The sequence below is a fragment of the Heterocephalus glaber genome, unplaced genomic scaffold (assembly GCF_053883595.1).
Source record: "Heterocephalus glaber isolate CG9 unplaced genomic scaffold, H.glaber_assembly_v1.0 deba00001572, whole genome shotgun sequence".
Lineage (NCBI taxonomy): Eukaryota > Metazoa > Chordata > Mammalia > Rodentia > Bathyergidae > Heterocephalus > Heterocephalus glaber.
Genome location: NW_028258357.1, coordinates 13616503 through 13638022, shown reverse-complemented (window position 1 = coordinate 13638022; position 21520 = coordinate 13616503). Strand labels below are relative to the sequence as shown.

General features: G+C 49.5%; 1 protein-coding gene across 4 annotated transcripts in view; it reads left to right on the top strand.

Moving 5' to 3' along the window:
- Fgd6 (FYVE, RhoGEF and PH domain containing 6) overlaps positions 1–21520 on the top strand; it is a 97184-nt gene that overhangs the window by 59581 nt on the left and 16083 nt on the right. For all 4 annotated transcript variants that reach the window (XR_015443542.1, XR_002395009.2, XM_004844932.4 and 1 more), the window contains exons 6-9: positions 5963–6114; positions 6791–6947; positions 9234–9321; positions 20093–20143. Coding sequence is in view for 2 of the 4 variants with exons in the window: in XM_004844932.4 (XP_004844989.1) it covers positions 5963–6114; positions 6791–6947; positions 9234–9321; positions 20093–20143 (448 nt within the window). In the remaining 2 variants the exon portion in view is untranslated. The remainder of the gene's footprint in view (positions 1–5962; positions 6115–6790; positions 6948–9233; positions 9322–20092; positions 20144–21520) is intronic.

Below are 21520 nucleotides of genomic sequence, written 5' to 3'. Positions count from 1 at the left end.
AGCTTCCTCTGTGAGTGCTGAATGAAGCGCAGCACTGAGCACCAGGCTTGCAGCCTAGGGGTTTCCTGCCTTGCTTTGGTCTTTTCTTCTCATCTTATGCCTCTGCTTCCTAGCTTTGCCCCCAAGCTTCCAAGAAATTGGGGATCTTTGTTGTTGTTTTGAGACAGGGTCTCACTGTGTGGTTTGGGCGGCCCTTGCACTCACTGTGTAGCCCAGGCTGGCTTCAAGCTCAACTCACAGTGATTCTCCTGCCTCAGCCTCCTGAGTGCTGGGATTACCGACATGCACCACCTTGCTGGTGGAATTGTGGGTCTTAAATGATGTTCATTTTTATTTAAATTATCAAATCTCTTAATTAAACAAATGACCTTTCTATTGAGTGCTTCATTCCTTGTAGCGTATTGTGTATTGTTATGCAACTCATCTCCTTTACTCCTCATACAAACCCTATCAGAGAGATGCTATTTCTGTTCAATAAAAAAAGCTAGCTGTCAAAAATAACCCAGTACTAAATGCCAAAGGCAGTCTTGTTTTTAGTTTTAAAAATTTTACTTTATTATATTTTTTTCCCATCTTTATTAGTGTATGTTTGAGATACATAATAAATATATTTGTCTTGGGGTAAAGCCAGTCTTTGAAATCTGGTCTGTCAAAGCCTTTGCACTTAGTGATTATATATATAATTTTTTTTAAAATTTTTTTTATTTTTATTTTTATATTTTGGTAGTACTGGGAATTGAACCTGGGCCTTCACACTGAGCTATAACCCCACACCACCCCCTTTTTATGTTGAGACAGGGTCCCACTAAGCCACTTGGTTCCCAAGGCTGGGCTTGAGCTTGTGATCCTCCTGTCTCAGCCTCCCAGCATGGAGGGGTTGTGGGCATGTGCTACCACACCTGGCTAAAAACTGTTGCTTCAAACCTTGGCCTTGCTTGATGGGAAATGCTGAGTCCTTGGGTATACGGTGTTAGCTTGCTTTCAGAGTTCTAGTTCTCTCAGTTGCCCAGGAAGTCAGGTAAAGTCTAGTTTTTCTTCTCTTAAAGATGAGGGGGTGGGAGAGGTAAGGAGGGGATGAAAAAAGAATGAAGATGTGTTCTGTACAAGGACCAACTCCCCATGGTGTGTACCATCGTTAGTCCTGCAGATGTGGACTAATCTGCACTGTGTAAGAAGGAGATGAAGCCAGCGCTGGGTGCCCAGATGTGTTATGGTGATTGCTTGTCAGGCGGATTGGGAATGAGATAAAGGATTCGTTTCAGTTGTGTTTTACAATTTGGCCCTGATGATTCTGTACCATACAACCTGTACATACAGGAACAGAGGGGTAATTTCATTGGGAAAATATTTTTTTTTTAGAGAGTGAAGTCCAGTTGTTGAGGTGGGGCCTTTCCCTTCTACTCTGACTTTGTCCTTTCTCACTCCTTTCTGCATGTTAATCACAGCTCTGACCTCAGCAGCTGCCTTGCTTTGTGTAATGGGAAGGGATTCTCACGGAGCCCGTCTGTCCATGTGCGCATGGGGACCTGTAATTCACTGTGCCATGATAGCGGCTCTGTGCTACCCGAGGTCAGGAGTCCCACTGGAGACAGCTGGTCACAAAGTCGCATTCTCCTCCATGCTTCTGAATCACAGGGCCCCACCGGTGAGCAAGGCTGTCTGCCTTGTGCTTCGTTGCTTCAAACGTCCATACTTGATTGTGTTCGCATTGCTTTTTGCTTAGGTGGTCCCCAGTGGTCAGAGCTGGTAAGGCTTTAAGGTTCTTCTTATTTATAGGTTGAGGGGTGGGGGGGTAGTACAAACAATGAGCCAGGTGTGGTGGCGCAGGCCTGTAATCCCAGTACTGGGGAGGCTGAGGCAGGGGAATCACTGTGATTTCGAGACCAGGCTGCTCCACATAGCAAGATCTTGTCTCAAAAAAAAAAAAAAAAAGTTATGATGTGCCTTATCATTTGGAGGCCCATTTCTATCTCTAAAAATTCCAGCTTGAACAAACATCTGGTTCCTGTGACCAGAAACCAGAGCTGCAGACCGTGGTAGGGTTCGTGTTTGAAGGCTGGAGTATCTCCAGTCCAGACTGGTAGCCTCTGCGGCGGCCCCAGCTCCGCACTCCCTTTCCCTCCATCGTGGATGTTATTGCCCTGCTCCTCTAGAGTGAAAAACAGCCCTGGGTCTGATCTGGAGGTGCTGGTCTGCTGTCTGTCACCCGCACCGACTCAGTCAAGGAAGCGCTAGTGAATTCAGAGTCTTCTGCCCCAAAATAGCTCTGTCTCTGGCTCTGAAGTGTCGTCACACCCTCCCAAGTTATCCTGGCTCTTAATATTTAGAAAAATCATCAAACATATGTGGTAGTCATCCCTCGTGTAAGAAAATAACAGATATTAGCCAGGCCTGATGGTGCATGCCTGTAATCCCTGCACTCTGGGAGGCTGAGGCAGGAGGATCACAACTTCCAGCTCAGCCTGGGCAATTTAGCAACTTAGTGAGTCGTTATCTGAAAATGAAAAAAGTAAAAAGGTAGGGCCCTATCCCCAGCACCGCCCCCCAAGTTACCTCTTTGCAGCTGTACCCGTTGTTAGCACTGCTGAGCTTCCTGAAGAGTTGAGAGGTTTCAGACACTGTGTGGGATTAGCTGCGCCACCCTGGGGCCTGCACTGCTGTCCCAGATGGTGGCTCGAGAGTGAGGGAGCAGGATGGGGCCACTGCCACCTGGGCAGTTACGGGGATGGAGACTGAGGCGGAGCCCTTGGTGTGCGCTGGGTCGGCCTGGGCAGGGCAGCCTTTCCCCCGTGCTGGGGCTTGAACCCAGGAGCTCCACCGCTGAGCTGCACCTGCCACTGCTGCCCTGGTCCATTTTCAGAAAACGAGGAGAAAACCAGTAGTTGCCATGGGAGAGACGAGCATCCAGTGACACTCGTGAAAGCTTGGCAGGCCGGTGTCAGTGTGAGCACCATTGCCAGAGGCTCGGGCTGCAAGCCACCCTGCTGCGGCGGGGGTCGGGCTGGTTCCCCACAAGGCCAGGGCAGATTGGGAATTGGTGGCTGATGCCCAGAGAAGCAGCGGCAGTAGACTCCGGCCCAGGGCAGGGATGTAGCTCAGTGGCAACATGGCTGCCTGGCAAGCGCAAGGGCCTGAGTTCGATCCCTGGTACTGGAAAGACAGATTCTGGTCCAGCCGAGGAGGCCTCCGAGCAGGGCTCTTGCTGCAGACAGGTCCTGCTGCGGCCTGGTCAGGGCAGCTGGTGTCACCCGGCATCACTGTGATGGTGGGGTGGGTAGCAGGCGCAGACGGCGGGCTGGAGCTTCACACCTCTTTTACAAGGAAGCACTTGGCGGACCTCCAAAAGGCCCAGAACCCCACTAGTTAGTTCAGGCAGAGACTGTCCGGCATCTGTCAGAACACCTAACCTTCTGGGCCTCATGAATAAATCCTCTCTAAATTACCAGTTTTTAAGAGAGGAGGGGGGAAGAAAAGAAGGAAGGGACGAGAAAAAAGTGAAAATAGAAGGAAAAAATGGAAACAAGGCATTTGTGCATAGGGAGGAGAGGGGGTTAAGGGGGGAAAGGGGTAAAATTTATTTTATCTGACATGCCACTCATAATTTATAAAAAGAAAGACGTGGGGCATAACTCTCCGAGAGCTGCCTGCAGATGAGCAGGGCTGGGAAGTGACTGCACCTGTGACACGTGTCTAAGGCCTCTGCTCTGGCGGCAGCTGGGTGGCCAGCGCCTAGGGTCTGACTGGATTCTTTAATGTGCCTAAGCAAACAGGTTGCCTTTGTGGCCAGCAGCTGAGCCACACTGGGTCCACACTGGGTCGGTCCCGAAGAGCTGTCATTGCCATAGCCCAGAAAATTCCTTCCAACCGGAAAACCAACCTTCTCCTCTCCTGTGCTGCTGGAGGACAGGGAAGGCCGGGCTCTTGCTGAGCAAGGAGCTCTTGTGTCTCAGGGGCGTGCAAAGTGCCACAGAAGATGTTTAACTGTCCTATGGTGAATACCCTTGCAGTCTGGGGAGTTCCTTGTGAATGTGTCCTGTACTCTGGCTCAAGGCCTTCTAAGGGTTCTCAATAGTGTTAATAAGCAGCTTTGTTCTGCCTTGGTAAATGTGGGTGGGGAGGGCAGCAAGCTGTTGGGAATGGAGCTGCCAGTAGCCACTGGGTTTCTGGAGATGTGTAGTGTGGTTTTCTGGATTGCAGGTGATGCTGTTTATACATTCTTGGTATATATTATACTACTTAGTTATAGAAGTTCGCTCTTTAGTTCCTGGCCTAAGTAGTTGGTTCCTTTGGGCCAGTGTGACTGTTGGACCAGTAAAGATGATTCTGAGTCCTAAGTGAGGGTCTTCAGCATTAGTTGAGAGGGTTTGACTTGCCTAAAATGCCTTTGAAATAGCTTTAACAGAGCCCCTTTGTAAGCTGGGCCTGCCAGCACTTGGGAGGCTGAGGCAAGAGGGTTGGTTACCTTTGCATTCGAGGCCAGCCTGGCTTACATGCCGAGGAGGCAGCCAGCCTGAACCACACAGTGAGATCTGTCTCAAAAAAGAGAAAGAAATGAAAGAGAAATAGCTATACTTTAGAAAAAATGCTTTCTTATAATTTTAAACTATACCTGAAGGCCTAAAGAATTGTATAAGGGACACTGGGGTGAGGAACATGTGTTTGTTTGGCTGAGTCCCTGCAGGGAAAGCAGCTGGAGACAAGGCCTAGTGAGAGTCATTCCTCCCAACCTTTGCTTTCCGGTTTTAAGTAAAACTGCTTTTTCTCAGGAACAGGTCTTTGTTTTTGGCTCTCCGGGCAGCTGAACAGATTCCACTATTGTTCTGCTGCCTCTCGAAGCCCAGCCCCAGGCCCAGGGAGAGGCAGGCAGGCACTTATCTGCTACCTGCCTTCCCAGGTCCTCTGGGAGCTGGGTGTGGTGCTGCTAACCTACATTAAACCAGGGCTCCAGGGTCCTGCAGAAACCTGCCTCTCAGGAAAGTGTGAAGAGACGGTTTCATTTGTGGGCAGGATAAATCCTAGTGAGCTGACTGGGGCTAGGGAGAGAGGGAGAATATAAGATCCAAAGTAAACACTGTGTTGCCTCTGTGTGCCGCCTGCATTGCAGACTTCTGTGCAGAACCTAATTAAAGTTGTATACCTGCCACCCACGGAACGAAGGGAGTGGCCCAAGGAAACACAGAAAGTCTGGAGCAAGGGCCTAATACCAGGACTGATGAGCAAGCCCGTGCCTCCCTGGCAACCCTTACCTCGAGTGCACCAGTCGTTGGGGAAGTGATTATTGAAAGTGGACAGAGGGACTCTCGTGTGTGTTTGTTTGCTTTTTGAGACAGGGTCTCGCTGTGTAGCCCAAGCTGGGGTCAGGCTCACAGCGATTCTCCTGCCTCAGCCTCCCAAGTCTTGGGGTTCCAAGCATGTATCACCACACCTGGGTTACAAAGGGACTCTTAAACCTTGAATAAAATGACTCAGAATCTTCTGGGGACTTTTAAAATAAACGAATTGTGTTGATAGGATGTTACTAAAGTAACTTCAAAGTTTACAGTTAGAATACAATTTCCAGACACCTTCTTTGTTTTAATTGCTAAGTTTAAGGATCAAACTAAAGTGTTTAAGAACAATATAATAGTCTTTTTTAAAATCAAATATCTGCCAGGTATGACGCACGCCTGTAGTCCCAGCACTTGGGAGGCTGAGGCAGAAGGATTGCTGTGAGTTCAAGGTCAGCCTGAATGACACAGTGAGACCCTGTCTCAAAAACACCAAATCAAATATTCACCCTAGGTACTGTTAAGTATTTTCAAAATTTCCTATCCAGGTGAGTGGGGTGGGAGGAGTGGGTACTCTAGATCTGTAATTCTATACAGGCCACAGTCCTGCAGCGTGTGTCCCTGCAGGAAGGGAAGTGGGAAGAGCTCTTCCGAGTCACATGTGTGTGCAGTTTTCCTCTTCTGCCCTCCCGCAGGACTTCCGCGATGCCGTGGCCCATGCTTCCAGGCAGCTGGGGAAGCCCGTGATCGAAGAGCGGATCCTGAATCAGATCTTGTACTACCTGCCTCAGCTCTATGAGCTCAACCGAGATCTCCTGAGCGAGCTGGAGGAGAGAATGTCGAACTGGTAAAGAACGGGATGAGTTTCAGGATTTCCCAGAGTTTTCCATTTTAGATGAGACCTTGAGGAGTCCACTTGTGGGAGGAGTTCTCTTGGTGCTTGCGTGTAGGTTGGTGTGTGTGTGTGTGTGTGTGTGTGTGTGTGTGTGTGTGTGTCTGTGTGTGTTGTTGGGGAGTGAACCCAGGGCCTTGAGCATGCAAGGCAGGTGCTCTACCACTGGGCTGCATTCCCAGCCCTAGATTGCTCACTTTGGTAATTTATTATTATTTGTATTTTGAGACAGGCCCTCACACTGTATTTCAGGCTGGCCTTGAACTCACTGTATAGTGCAGGCTGGCCTCAAACTCATGATGTCCCTCCTTCCTCAGCCTCTCGAGTACTGGGATTACAGTTGTGCACCTCCATGCCCGGCCTGATGTTCAATCTTTAGACTCTGACTGTGCTGAAGAATGGGATAGAGGGGCAAGAAGAGACGCAGAGAGGCCGAGTCCTAGCGCAGGCAGAGCCCGGCCACACTGTGACCTGTGCTGGGGAGGGGATGGTGACAGAGGGCTGCGGCTGTGCCCTGTGGGAAGAGAAAAGCGAGGTAAACTAGCTGCTTAGCCGGCACTGCTCAATGCTGGGTGTCTTCTGGACCCACTAACGACTCTCCTTTTATGTTTGTGCGTCTCCTCTCTTCTAGGACCGAGCAACTGAGGATTGCTGATATCTTTGTCAAGAAGGGCCCGTACCTGAAAATGTACTCCACGTACATCAGAGAATTTGATAAGAACATAGCCCTGCTGGACGAACAGTGCAGGAGGAACTCGGGCTTTGCTGCTGTGGTCAGAGAGTTCGAGGTATTCACAGCCGGCTGATGGGGAACTGCTCTTCCCTCTCTTAACTTTAACACAGTTTGCACTCATTGTAAACAAAGCTTGCAAACAAGTGCATTTGGAGGCGAAGGCCAGTGATCCCAGCTACTTGGGAGGCTGAGGCAGGCGGATTTCGAGCTTGAGGCCCACCTGAGCAACTTGGTCCTGTTTCAAAATAAAAATTTTAGAAGGACTGAGGATGCACCTTAGCACTGCTTGGGCTCCCAGGGTAGGGATGGGGGATCCTTTCCCAGTTAGAGAAGAATTGGACCTCATCGAGTGGTAAGAACTCAAAATAGTACACAGATTTACTTCCTATTAAGGTGTTGCCACACATTGGATGGTTTTAAATTAAAAAAAAAATTTGGATGGGACTTTTGTGGTGAAAATCACATAATAACAGGTTACAGTTTGGCCTTTTTTGTTTGTTTGTTTTGTGAGGCGGGGTCTTGCTGTGTAGACCAGGCTGGCCTTGAACTCACAGAGATCCTCCTGCCTCAGCCTCCCAAGTGCTGGGATTACAGGTGTGCACTCCCACACCTAGCTGTATGTTAGACTTTTTTTTTTTTTTTTTTGTACCAGGGATTGAACTCAGGTCCTTGCGCTTGCACAGCAGGCGGCGAAACTACTGAGCTAAGTCCCCTGCTTGTTAGCCAGTTTTAAATGTACAGTCCAGTAGTATTACATACATTGGTACTGCCATGCTAATTCACCTGCAGACCACGTTTCCTCTGGGGACACTGAGATTGTGACCATTAAACCTTCATCCTGTCTCCCCAGCTTCCCCAACACTGTTGCTTCCTGTGCTGGTGAATCTGATCACCAGAGGGGGCATTTCTTATTTGTATCCTAACCTTTTCTTCCTTCTGTTCATCTACCATTAACCTGCGAAGATGGAAGGGAACTGGAAAGAATGTTTTGCTATAGATAAGTAGATAACATACTTTGGGTGTCAAAGTTAAGCTAAATGAATCACCTGTTTATTGCGTGTGTCAGCGAAAGCCCTGTGTTTGGACAGTGAGGGGGGCACAAGCTTGATGTGGGGGAAAGGATATAATACGCTTCTTACAAATGAGTTTGGGCTGAGCGTGGTACCGAACTCACGGCAATCCTCCTGCCTCAACCTCCCACGGGTTTTTATTTTATCAAAAAAGGCCGTGTGATATCGTTATGGCAGCTGATGATGGACTGAGGATTTGGTTGATGTCCAGTAAGTTGTAGTGTTTCTTTGGCAACCAGAGAAAAGCCAGAAGACAGGAAGAGTTCGCACTCTTCGGAAAGGTGCTTACATGAAATCCACCTGCTTCCTTCCTTCTCTTCTTCCTCTTCCTCCTCCTCCTTCTTCCTCTCTCTCTCCCTGTCTCCCTCTCTCTCCCTCTCTCTCCCCTCTCTCCCTCTCTCCCTCTCTCTCCCTCTCTCTCCCCCTCTCTCCCCCTCTCTCTCTCCCTCCCTGTCTCCCTCCCTTTGCACCACGCCCCACTCAACAAAAATTTTAAAAGAGCTGGGGATGTAGTTTAGTCAGTGGTACCACACTTGCCTAGCATGCAGGAGACCCTGGGTTTAATCCCCAGTACTGCAAAAGGAAAGGAAGAAGCAGGGCGTGGTGGCACACGCCTATAATCCCAGCAGTCTCCTGAGGCAGGAGGATTGCTGCAAGTTCAAGGACAGCCTGGGCTACATAGTGAGTTCAAGGCCAGCTTGGACTACAAAGTTAGACCCTGTCAAAAAAATAGAAGAAAAGAAAAGAAAGAAATGTGAGTAAAGCTGCAAACACTCCTGCCACCCCTGGGCACCTGTGCTGTGTGAGAGGCATGAGCAGTGTTTCCAGGGCCATCTTCACCTGGCCATTGTGCTGCCCTCACCGTGAGCGCCAAGTGGAGAGCAGACGGGAGTGGACGGAGGTGTCTGCAGGCTGAGTAGAGAGCTTGTGGGCAGGAACAAGGGGCCTTCATGGTCAAATCGGGATGTGGTTCCAACCCTGTAGAGGGTGAGAGGGCGCACGCCTGTGAGCCCAGCACTGGGGAGGCTGAGGCAGGAGGATCGCCTGGAGCTTGAGGCCAGCCTGAACTACATAGCGGGACCCTGTCTCCAGCAAAACAAAACAAAAGATTAAAAATAAAAGTGTAGGGGGGCCCAGGGATTTAGCTCAGTGGTTCCGCTGCCTGCCTCAAAAGCTCAAGGACCCAAGTTCAATCCCCGGTACCAAAAAATAAATTAATAAATAAAAATTTAAAAAGTCACCGTGTTTACAGCGGTGCCTCTTCCTTTCAGATGAGCCCTCGCTGCGCCAGCCTGGCCGTCAAGCACTACCTGCTCAAGCCGGTGCAGAGGATCCCGCAGTACCAGCTGCTGCTGACAGGTGGGCCTCTCCTCGAGTCCCCCTCCCGGACCTCTGTCCTCAGGCACTGTGCAGGGGTGTTTGCAGCCTGGCGGCTTTCCGGTCGGTCGCTGATGGTCTCTGAGCATGCGCACCCCGGGCTTTCCTGCCTGTCTTCCCTGTCGCTCAGTGTGGCGGTCGCCATCCCAGCCCCACATGCTGGTCATTCTTCATTCATATTATTCATCCCGGGAAGGCACTTTCCCAACTACCTGAGAATGAGCTTTGGCAGGTGGGCATGGTGGCAAACACCTGCAGTCCCAGCACTTGGCAGGCTGAGGCAGGAGGGTTCCCGAGCGTTAGGAGCCAGCCTGAACTACATAGTGAGACTCTGTCTTAAACAAAACAAGACAAAAAGCTCAATCAGCCTTAGAGGGGCACTTCCGGGCGCACACAGTGGCACACATCTTAGTTCCATTGCTTGAGAGTCTGACGCAAGAACATAGCTTGAGCCCCCAAGTGTGAGAGGAGCCCGGCCAACACAGTGAGATAGGTCTCAAAACAAACCAAAAGGAATCACCTGCTTAGCGGCCGCTCCTCCTGTCCACAGTCTGCAGTCAGCAGGGCGGGGGCCTGCCCGCGCATGGGCAATGTTCACTCACGCAGTTGGTCACTGAGCTCCACGCTCAGTGTGGCTGCTGTCGGTAGCTGTACCCTCATTTCGGTTTCTTGGTTACTGTATCTTTTGGGAAGTTACAGAGCTGTCTGTCTAGTTTACCACTGTAATAATTGAAAGAGCCCGTAATTCCAGGAGGCTGAGGCAAGAGGGATTGCAGGTTCTGGGCCAGCCTGGGCAACTTTACCAGACCCGGTCTCTAGATCAGATAAAAAGGACTGGAGGTACAGCTTCGGGGTAGAGCGCTAAGCACTCATGTGAGGCCCTGGGTTCGATGCCCGGCACTGCAAAAATAAATAATAAATATGAGGAAAAGGGAAGCAAGGAAGGAGCCTGGAGGCCCAGCGAGAAGCGGGTCTCTGAAGCCTCCCCGGAGCTACGGCCGCTGGGTGCTTTCTGTGGAGGTACCGGCCTCGGGAGAGGGGCCACCTGGCTGGGCCCCAAGCGCTGCGCAGCTCTGCTGAGGGCCTGGGCGGCGGGCGCCTGCGTGTGCACCACCTCCGCGCCCGTGTCAAGTGTGCGTTCAACATGCCAGCGAGATGCAAGGGGCTGTGCAGAGCCACAGCCGATAATGTGTGCAGCTTCCTGGAGGTGAACTATGAGGAACTAATTAGGGTTAAGAAATGATTTTTATTTGGGGGGTTGAGACAGGGTCTTGCTCTGCAGTTCATGCTGGCCTTGAACTCACTGTGAAGCCCAACGTAGCCTCAGACTCATGATCCTCCTGCTTCAGCCCCCCAAGTACTGACATCACAGGTGTGCGCCACCGTGCCCCGCCCCTCCATTCTCTTGGAAGCCACCTGTGATCCTTCTGTCCTGTGACTCTTAGCTTCAATGCCATGTGACGTAGCAGATATTTATGTGGCTCCTTGTAAACTCGCTATATTTATATAATTTAAAATAATGGCTCCTTAATTGGATTATAAACTCCTTGAGGTCAGGGGGGTCCATCTGGTATCTATAAATTACTCTTCCACCCTCTCCCGTCAAAATAGCTGGATGGTGTTTAGATACTGTGAACCTATCCGGGAAATAATTTTGGTTGGTTTTATTCCAAGTTAAGCCGTTTCTTTAGCCCAACTGTCTGGCCTAAGGAACCACACTGAGATAAACTTGGGAGAAGATACAGGGTCTTAGAGATGACGTCTTCTCCAAAAGGAAGGCCGCGTGGAATGGCCAGGGACACACAGCACTCACTGTGCAGTTTCGGTCCTGTAACCTCAGGAGATGTGGGCTTGAATATTCAGGCTTTGTGTTCGATTTTTGTTTAAAGTTTGATTTTCCAGTCCTCAGTGTTACGATGTTCTGATTGCTCCCTACTTTGTATGATTATTTCTGCTGCCACCGCCAAAGTGCTCCTCCTGTCTGTGCATTTAGAGCCTTAGGAGTTGGATTGAAGTGTTAGGTTTTCATGGATTCTCATATACCAATTAAGTGGTGGGTCCTTACTTTGGATAAATACGCTCTGTCGATGAATCCTTCCAGCACCTTTGTGAGCTAAGTGCTTTTATTTCCACTTTGGAATCACAAGTGGTTCTGCTGAATACAGTGCACGGAGCAGGGAGGTGGCCTTTGAAATGTGGGGAGCCGTGGGCCTCCAGGAGGCCTGACTCAGTGCCTGTGGCTGGGAGGGTTGAGCAGTGCATAGATGGGGACTGATAAAGTCCGCTGGTTTCTTTTGGAATTCTTTTAGTGAATGCTAGGTGGAAGTTCCCAGAGGCAGCAGTTCTTGTTACAACTCAAACAGCTACTGTTTCGCAACAGTTTTTTCTGGACAAATGTAGTTTTTATAGGGTGTCCTTCTGAGGGTGTCTTCCTGGACTGTAGTAGAAACCTTTCAACTAAATTATTATTTTGTTTTTGTGATTGTTTCTTGAGACAAGGTTCTACTGTGTATGTAGTTCAGGCTGGCCTTACTCACAGTGCTGCTTAGACTGGCCTGGAAATCATGGGAGTCCTTCGGCCTCGGCTTCTTGAGTGCTGGGGTTACAGCCGTGTACCACCATGCCCAGCTCAAAGGATTTTTTGTTTTTATTTAGAAAGTTTCTTTCTCTTTCCGAAGACTTATTCCTACCCATTTCTAACTAAATTCTGGGGGAGGGGACTGGGATGTATAGTTTAGTGGTAAAGCATTTGCCTAGCATGTACAAGGCCCTGGGTTCGATTCCCAGCACCATAAAATAAATTATTTAATTAATTCACGGTAGTATTTTTGAAAGGTCAAGTCATAAGCAGACCTAAGAGAATGCATACCATTGCATGTGTAGTTAAGGAAAAATAAAGTGATTTCACAAGCTTAAAAGCTTATGAATTTTACTGTGGTAGTGGCTACTCAAGCCAGGGAGTCAGAGCCGTGTTCATGTTCTCTTCTCCTGACGATGGGCACTCCTCCTGTCCCCAGCTCGGGGCCTGGGGTGGATCTGGGCACACAGTAGGCTGCAGTCAGCTGCAGGGTGTAGGGACATGGAAAGCTGCCGCTCTGTGCTCAGATTGATAACCACAGGTAAGAGCGACGAGTTCTTCCCGCCGAGTACAGGACCGGGAGAAGGACTGAAGAAGTCCTGCTCTCTCCTGTCCCCACCTGTGAATCTGTGCTCAAGGTTGCCAGTCCCCAGCCCCCGGCAGCCGCTTCCTCAGGGTTTGTCCTCTCCGCTTGGCCCAGGGCCTGCCGTGTGATTTCCTCACATCTCTCCCAGGGACCAACTTGCACTGTGCTGATTAGCAAGTTGAAAACTTACTTATCCATGGTCTAAAAACAGAGTATAGCATACAGCCCAGAATTGCCCAAGCTTTATTTTAGTGGTACTGGAGCCTGAGCCCAGGCACCTCACACTGAGTTACACCCCCAGCCCTTTCTTATTCTAAACACATTTTGAAAGCTACTCAGTCTGGGTTTGAAGTTGGGATCCTCCTGCCTCAGCCTCTCAGAGTGTGGGATTACAGGTCTGTACCATCACACCCCACCAGTCTCTTTTTCATGGATCTTACATTCAACAAATACTAATCCAGGCCACCTGAGCTGGACATCTGGTCTCTGGCATGGTGAGACACAGGGGTGCCCTTCCCAGGGCTTTCTCTGTACTTGACGCCCACTGAGCTCGGTCTTGGCTCCTGGATGTTGCCAAGCTTTGGTTTTATGCCTGAATCTTTGGGTCACTTGGTTATTCCCCGAATCTGTCGTGTCTCCTCAAGTAGGTTGTAAACCCACCATTTAAGGCAGAGGCAGACTTAATGCAAGTAGCGGTCACAGCGGTATTTACCATGTACAGGGTACTGTGTGGTGACTTACTATTTTTGTAAGGTTCACTTTTTTCTTTGAAGAGATCTTTTATACCCATAAAAATATGTAAGTAAAAATCCCCTTCTACCCTCCAGAAATGACTATTGTAGAACCTTCAGATGTTTTTGTCTCTACCAATGTTATATATTGTATAATTTTTTCTCAGTACAAAACCTTGCATATGTGAAAAGCTATTACACTGGTACTGAAACAAGTTCAGTCGGGATCACAGTAGAGGAAATATATTAAAAATTCCTCTAAAAAACCTTTTCCACTTGGATGTTTAGGGGAAAACAGTCCTTTGAACTGTGAATCAGTGTGGATCAGGTAATTTCTTTGATCTAGTTCAAAGTATTTATGTTACAGTAAAGGCTGCTTTAACAGACTGTTACTTTCTCCTGTGGACTTTGCCTTTCACCCGGTATGGTATAAATCCCTGTAGGTTTTAGAAATCCAAGATTTCTCTCATAGATAAAAAGTAGGATATTAAAACATCTGTTACGGTGTTCTGAAGCTATAAATTCAACCCAGCAGCAAGTGAAAAATGAAGTGCTGTGGCACCGAGTGCGCATGCTTCTTTGGGGTCGCACTAAGTGAAGATCGGGCGGCAGGGCTGACACGGTCCACGACTCTGCAGTGGTGCTGAGCGTGCTGCTGGGTTACAAACACGTGTGCTCACAGGGCGAGCAGCGCAGTACTGCAGCTTTCCTGCCCACTGCCTGCCTCGCCTCGCGCAGGAGGGAAATCTCGTCGGGCACGCAGGGTGCGTGCGGACGGCGCATGCGCATGCGTATGCGTGCTCGTGCCCCGCGTAGACCCTGCGTTCTCTTGTCCGCGTGGCTACAGAGCCCTTCTCCGCGAACCCAGTGCAGCTTTGACCCGGATTCTCCTAAGCCGCCGCAAGTCTCTGTCACCAGGACTTGTCTAGGCAAAGGTGTCGCAAGCAGGATTCGTTGGCAGTGTTTCCCTCACAGGCTCACATCAGGAGCCGGACCAGCTGGAGGGCACTGCAGTTCAGCTCCACTCGGAGCTTGATTCTTCACTTGGCTGTCGGATGGCAAAACACACACCCTCTACACCTCAGTCCCATCTTGGTTGATAGTTGGGGTGGTAGAGACAAACGTGGAGAAATATTTTAGTGTGGGTTTGGTGTTTTCTGGAGACTGTCTTACTATGTAGCCCTGGCTGGCCTTGAACTCACTATATCCCCACACATCAATCCTGCCTCAGCCTCCTGAATGCAGGGGTTACAGGTGTGCACTACCACCCCCAGCCTAGGACAATATTGCTATCTGTTAACTGCTGTGAATAAGGAAAACATTGAGAACAAGTTAGCAGTTTCCTCTATTATTAAGAAAATATAACACATAAAACTGGCAGTTGTTGCCTGAGACTGATATTCTCATATACTTAAAGGTTTTTGTGATGTTTATATCCAATATTTTTAAAAATTAAAATTTTATCCCCATTGATCCCAAGGAAATGATATGAAATATGAAAAGAAGATGTGTGGAGCTGTTGATTTGGCCAGGGATGGTCGTGCACAAGTGTCAGTGTAGCTCAGGGCAGCATGCTTACTCACCACGTGAGAGGGTCTGGATTTCAGTCCAACACCACAGTAATAGATAAAAATGAAAACTACTCCAGGTGCCATGGTACACACCTGTGATCCTAGCATTCGGAAGGCTGAGGCAGGAGAATCAAAAGCTGGAGCACACTTTCACCGCCTGCTGCATGAGCGCAAGGACCTGAGTTCGCAAGGACCCGAGTTCGATCCCGGGTACCAAAAAAAAAGAAAACCTGGAGCACAGCCTGGGCAGTTTTACAACTTAGCAAAATCGTGTCTGGAAAAACAGAAAAGTCTGGTGATGCAGCTCAGAGTGAAGGCCTTAGTTCAGTCCCAAGTACCACTAAGTAAACAAATAAAATAGAAATAAATAAAAGTACGTTTAAAAAAATGTTCTGGAGTCTGGCGTGGTGGCACACACCTGTAACGAGGATCACAAGTTCAAGGCCATGCTGGGCTACACAGAAAGATCCTGTGTCCAAAGAAAACAGAGAGGAAAAATGCTACGGAACATGGCCAGAGCCCTGGACCTCGCATGGCTAGGGCTAGGCCAGACCAAGAATTTCTGTCTCGGGCTCCTGACTGCTTTACTAAGCTGCCTGGAAGATGTCAGTTTTGTAAGCTGACATGTCGGTCTTTGTTTTGGTACTTAAAATGATCTGAACTTTGTTTCACAAGCAGGGTGCTTTTAAATTTTTCTTTCAAAATCTGAACCTTAGTAAAACAGGCTTATTGCCTAGGTTATTTTTCTCAGCATCCCATAATGCTGCATGTGTTGTTGGATTTACTACATATTTAATGGAAGAACAGAAGAAACCTGAGTAATACAAAGCAAGAGTTGTTCTCAGATTCAGAACATTTGTTAGGCATGGTGGTGCATGCCAATAATCCCAGCACCTGGGAGGCAGAGGCAGGAGGATCTCTGAGTTCAAGACCAGCTTGGGCTACATAGTGAAATCCTCCTTCTCTCTCTCAAAAAAAAAATCAAAGCTCTTGTACAGTCTCACTTCCTGTTCCTCAGCACCCAATCTAGGAATCCCTAGGTGTTGCATGCAGAAAGTCCCCAACCCTGCCGGTGACAATGCCCAGCGAAGGCTGCGAAGGCTGCTGTAGTACTCCCCGAGTGCTGGCTTCTAAGTTGGTGACAGTCACCAAGGTAATGAGTGGCAGGGGCGGCCAGGCCCCCTGCACATGGAGGGGGGGGGGAGACGTGGAGAAAGGCACTTGCAGAACCTGGAGACTGCACCTGGTGTGCTGCTGCCTTACATTTGTGCTGCTATTTTGGCTGATGGTGACCAGGAGTTAATTAACTTTTATTCATCAACAATGCCACCTGGTGGCCAGAGAGCACATCTGCTGGTGGTCACACTGCACCAATCTTCATTTTTTTCTTTTATTGAAAAAAAAAATTGAGCCAAGCATGGTGGTGCACACCTGTAAACCTAGCCCTTGGGAGGCTGAGGCAGGAGGATTGCTGCAAGCTGAAGGCCAGCCTAGCAAGACCCTGACTCAAAAAAAAAAAAAAAACCCAAGAAAGAAAGAAAATCAACAACAAAACTCAGGCGCATTGAGTCATTTTGCTCAGTGAAGTTTCAAGCAAGGCTTGATTTGTTGTGTCGGAAGCAGGAAGCCATTGGATGCACAGGTCTGACACCGCCCACTGAGCTGACTGCTTCCCCCTGTCCCGAACCCTCTGGGGAAGGCGAGGGTCATAAATACCTGCCACCAAGCCGGCTCTCTGGTCTCCTGCTGAGCTGCTTCCGGAGCCAGCCTTCTGACTCAGGGCCACTCCCTGACTGCTTCGGGGCAGTGTGGGCCTGTCTTCTGTGGAGAAAGAAAAGCTGTCAAAAGGTAAGCTGCACCTAAAACATACTGAAAATGTGGGTGGGTGGGTAAGCAGCAAAATTGAATTTTTTAAAACTTTTTTTGGTTTTTTTGAGATAGGGTCTCACTATGTAGTTTAGGCTGGTCTTGAACTCACTGTGTAGTTCACATTAGCCTCAAATTCATAGCTGTCCTCCTGCCTCAGCCTCCCGAGTACTGGGATTACAGGTGTGCACCACCAGGCCCCAAACAAAACTGAAGTTTGGACATCATTGAGTATGTTTTTTTTTTTAATTAGCAAATAGGAGTAGGATGACTCATAATAGCTAAATCTTGGAAGTGAGGATAAAGAAAATGCGGTGTTTAAACACAATGAAGTACTACTCAGCCATAAAGAAGGGTACATTTAAATCATTTGTAGGAAAACGGATGTACCTCGAGACCACAGTGTTATGTGAAGTAGATCAGACACACAAGGTTAAATGTTGCGTGATTTCTTTTATATGAGAAACTCAAAGTATAAATAATCTAAAGAGCTAAACAAAAGATAGATGGATAGTAGGAAACACAAAGATAGACCTTTTGCAAATGATAAGGGGCATCTGAGATGGAAGAGGCAGAGGGGGAGGGGAGGTAATGGAATTGGGATGCGTTAAGTCACAGCCAACTCCGCATGACATAAGCCATCCTGCCATGCAAACACACAAAGAACTACACCAGGTGTGGTGGCGCAGTCCTGTGATCCCAGCACTGTGGAGGCTGAGGCAGGAGTTTGAGGCCAGCCCGAACTATGTAGCCTGACCCTGTCTCAAAAACGAAACGTACAAATGAAAGAAAAGAAGAAAATAAAATGGGCAAATGGGGCAGACATACTCTGTCACGTCCTGACTAACAGTGCGGTGCCGCAGCCTCTGAGCTGTGGGCTCTGCTCAGCAGTTTGTGTCTTTACTCTTAGGCGGTCAGGCTTGGAGGCCAGCGGCTGAGCTTGAGAACAAGGCAGGAGAAAAGCAAAACCAAGCGGAAGCTTTTGAGGCTGAGTGTGCAGATATTGAGGTCAGACGTGGCCTGGGAGCGGCCTGGCGTAGAGGTAGAGACCACAGTTTTTGTTGAGAGAGTGCCCCTGCAGTGTGCAGGAGCAGGAGCCGAAGGCAAGTGGAGCTCTCAGTAAGCCTGCTTCCCTTCCACTCCTGCTAATGAGAAGCCTAAGGAAAATCACTTCCGGTTAATGAGTGCATAGGCCTTGAGAATGTCTAAGCAAGGGAACTGTATGGAGTCTGCCTTGGCAGATGGAAGCGGAGTGTGGCCCACAGCCTCTCCGCGCAGCTTCCGCCAGCTCTGGGTGCCGGAAGCCTGTGTGTCTAGACTCAGGTCTCAGGCACAGGAAGTCCCCCCAGCTGGGGGAGGGTCTGCCCTCGTCATGTGTGTCATCGGGCGCTGACATCCAGGTTTCCCTTTGTGCATTTTGTTGGTGCTTTTTTTGAGACAGGGTCTCGCTGTGTAGTCCAGGCTGACCTTGAACTTATGGCAATCCTCCTGCCTTAGCCGTGGCATTGCTCAGTGAAGGCTGGGTGTGCTAAAATGCTCGGAAGGCGCCTTTCCTTTTCTGGATTCCTCCTGGCGTTAGAACCGCTTCCAGCCTTTTACCTGAACTGAGACAGCCTGGGGCGGGGGCGGGGGCGGGGGGAGGGTTTGGTTTAGGGTAAAGTGTGTGCTTAGCATTGTGAGCCTGAGAGTTCAGGGGATTGGATGCAGGGCCTCCTCCCTGAGCTACATCCCCAACCCTTTCAAAACAAGACGGGCTTGTTGACTGGCCCAGGCTAGGCCCAGACTTTCAGATCTTCCTACCTCAGCCTCCCGGAGTCCTGGGATTCCCAGCGTGTACTACCATGCCCACGAGTAGTTTTGAGTCTAATAAAAAAGACAGCAGAAGCACAAAGCAGATGCCATGTCACGTCTCATGCAAAGGGAAAAAAAATAGTTCTGTCAAACTGGGAGCAGCGGTGCCCACCTGTGTGTGATCCCAGCACTCAGGAGGCTGAGGCAGGAGGATCGCCAGGAGTTCAAGGCCAGCCTGAGCTGCACAGTGAGACGCTGTCTCACCAAACCATGGGGTGGGGTGGGGGCAAAAGTAGTTCTTTCAGATGGAAAGTTCTGTTGGCCAGGCGAGGTGAGGAGGAATTTGGGATAATTCTGGGCTCTGAGTTGAGGGTTGTGGGTGTGGCCCCGTGGTAGACCAAGTGCTTGCTATGCCAGGTGCCCTGGCTTGGAGCCCCAGCGCACACCACACACATGTGCACACGCGCATGCAGAATATGAGTTGAACTTTTCTCTTCGGAACGGAGAAGGCAGCTCTGAGACACAGCCGGCCGCACAGGGTGGTGTGGAAGGAAAGGGCCTGTGTGAGGCATCAGCAGGAAAGTCCAGAAAGTTGACAGGGGCTGGCCCTGGCTGGGGCCGGGAATCCCAGGGGAAGGGATTGGCCCTGTTTGCTTCGAACTCCTGTGACATTCCTTGGTGTTAAAGACTTTTTTTCAGGGTCTCACAGTGTACTGCAGGCTGGCTGTGAACTCACTATGTAGCCCAGCTGCTCTCCTCCAGCTCATGGTGATCCTCCTGCCTCAGCCTCCCAAGTGCTGGGTTTACAGAGTCAAAGATTTGTTAAATACAACTTTTTGCTTCAGTGGTTTTCATATTATAAGAAACATTGTATGCCACTTTATTTTGAGACAAGGTCTTGCTAAATTTCCCAGGTGGGACTTAAGTTTGTGATCCTCCTGCCTCAGCCTCTGGAGTAGCCCAAACTCACCCCTAGTTGCCATTTGTTCCCCCTGGGGATGGGTGGGTTTCCCTCACTGGAAAACCACTGGTGTAAGCCAGGCGTGGTGCACACCTGTAATCCTAGTGCTCTGGGAGGCTGAGGCAGGAGGGTCATAAGGTCAAGCCCAGCCTGGAAAACTTAGCAAGACCCTGTCTCCAAATTAAACATTTTAAAGGGGCTATGGCTGTAGCTCAGGGCAAAGGCCCTGGGTTCAACCCCCAGGACCACAAGACCACAAGAAAAGCACAGCACTGTACGAATGTATGAAGGTCCTTCAGCGTTGAGATTTCGCTCTTGGGCGTCCAGACCCTGTGCCGCAGGTTCGGTGCCCAGGTTCGGCGACCAGGTTCGGCGCCCAGTCTTGCGTGAGGTCTGTGCTGCGTGTGGGGCCGGGCCTGGCTCTGGCACAGAGGTGGGGCTGGCGTGAGGTCACTCAGCCAGTGGCCCCTGCCTTATCTTGGGAGGACCACAGGGCTGGCCGCTGTCTGCGTCCTCCACCCTGGCTCGGGCTGGCTCGGGCTTTGCTCTTCCTCGAGGTTGGAGAGTCACACAGGTTGGCAAAGCTCCCTCCAGTGCCCCATGAGGACTTGGAGGTTCTGAGCCCGGGGGCTTTGTGGCACTAAACACCGGAACTTTGTTCTTCCCTAGGTTACTTGAAGAATCTCCTGGAAGACTCTGCAGAATACAGAGACACTCAAGGTAAACACTCTTGGCAGAAATGTTTCATGTTTCTTTAGGCCTGGACAGGAAAACTATACCAGGCACAAAACCCAGAGACAAAACTGTTTTTAGCTGGGCTTGGTGGCACAGATTATAGTACCAGGCCTCTGGGAGGCTGAGGCAGGAAGGCCTGGGGTTGTAGCACGCACGGTACAGAGATCCCAGGTTCTGTCCTCAGTGCTGCAAAAAAAAAGCCTAAGCTCACTCACACACACACACACACACACACACACACACACACACACACCCCTCTGTTTTAGTCATAAGAGGACGTGAAGCTTTAATAAAAGTGGTGCATACCTGTAATCCCAGCACTTGGGAGGCTGAGGCAGGAAGATTGCTGCAAGTTCCAGACCTGTCTGAACTATAGAATAAGACCCTGTCTGAAAAAGTTCTTTTAAGCAGATTAAAAGAGGATTTGGTAAAGTAGTAAATCAGTGCTGGGAGGCAGATATGATGGCAGGATCAGCCTCCGAGGGAAGCCTCTGTGAGGGCGGGCCCAGTGGCTGTGTCTGGAAGCTTCTCCCTTCTGTGCTCAGTCACTCTTCGCTATGATGGGTTTGTATTGTATAGATGGCTAACTCTTCATCTTTCTGAAACGATGGAGCCGGTTTAGTGGTGCACACCTCGAATCTCAGCACTCAGGGAGGCTGAGACAGAAGGATCCGAAGTTGGAGCTCTATCTGGGGAGTTTAGCAATTTAACAAGACCCAGTCTCAAAATAGTAAAAGACAGGTGTTTCATTTCTCTGAGCACCCACACTGCCTTGAATATATCAGGAACAGATATCTATATCTACATCCATGAGTCCTTCTCATGTCTCTTAAAAAAAAAAAAAAAACTAAAAGGGGCTGTAGGGTGAGGATGTAGCTCACTGTGAAGGCCTGAGTTCAATCCCCAGGACTGCAAAATAAATAAATAAATACAAATAAAAAATAGAAGAACTTCAGAAGGCCAGGTGGCCAAGCAGCTGGGTGTTATGATTCTGCAAATCCCAAGGCTCCTCCCTGCCCCGGAATCCTGCTCAGGAAAGCAAGGAAAGTGTCCAGGGTGCAGATGGTGGAGCCCCATGCAGGAGCTCGGAGAGGCGGCTGGGTCCCCCGGAAGGGAAACACTGCTTTCCTGTGCAACTGCTGCCGGCCGCACACACCTGTGATCCCAGCTCTGAGGCAGGCTGAGGCAGGAGGATCACCGCAGGCCTAAGCCCAGTTGGGCTACATAGCAAAACCCTGTCTCAAAAAAACCTAAATAAAAAAAATTAAATTGAATTGAAATATAAGGGCTCAAGTTCCCTTTTTCTGATTCTAGCAGGTGGGAGTTGGTAAATGGTCACCCAGTGGTCACCATGACAGCCAC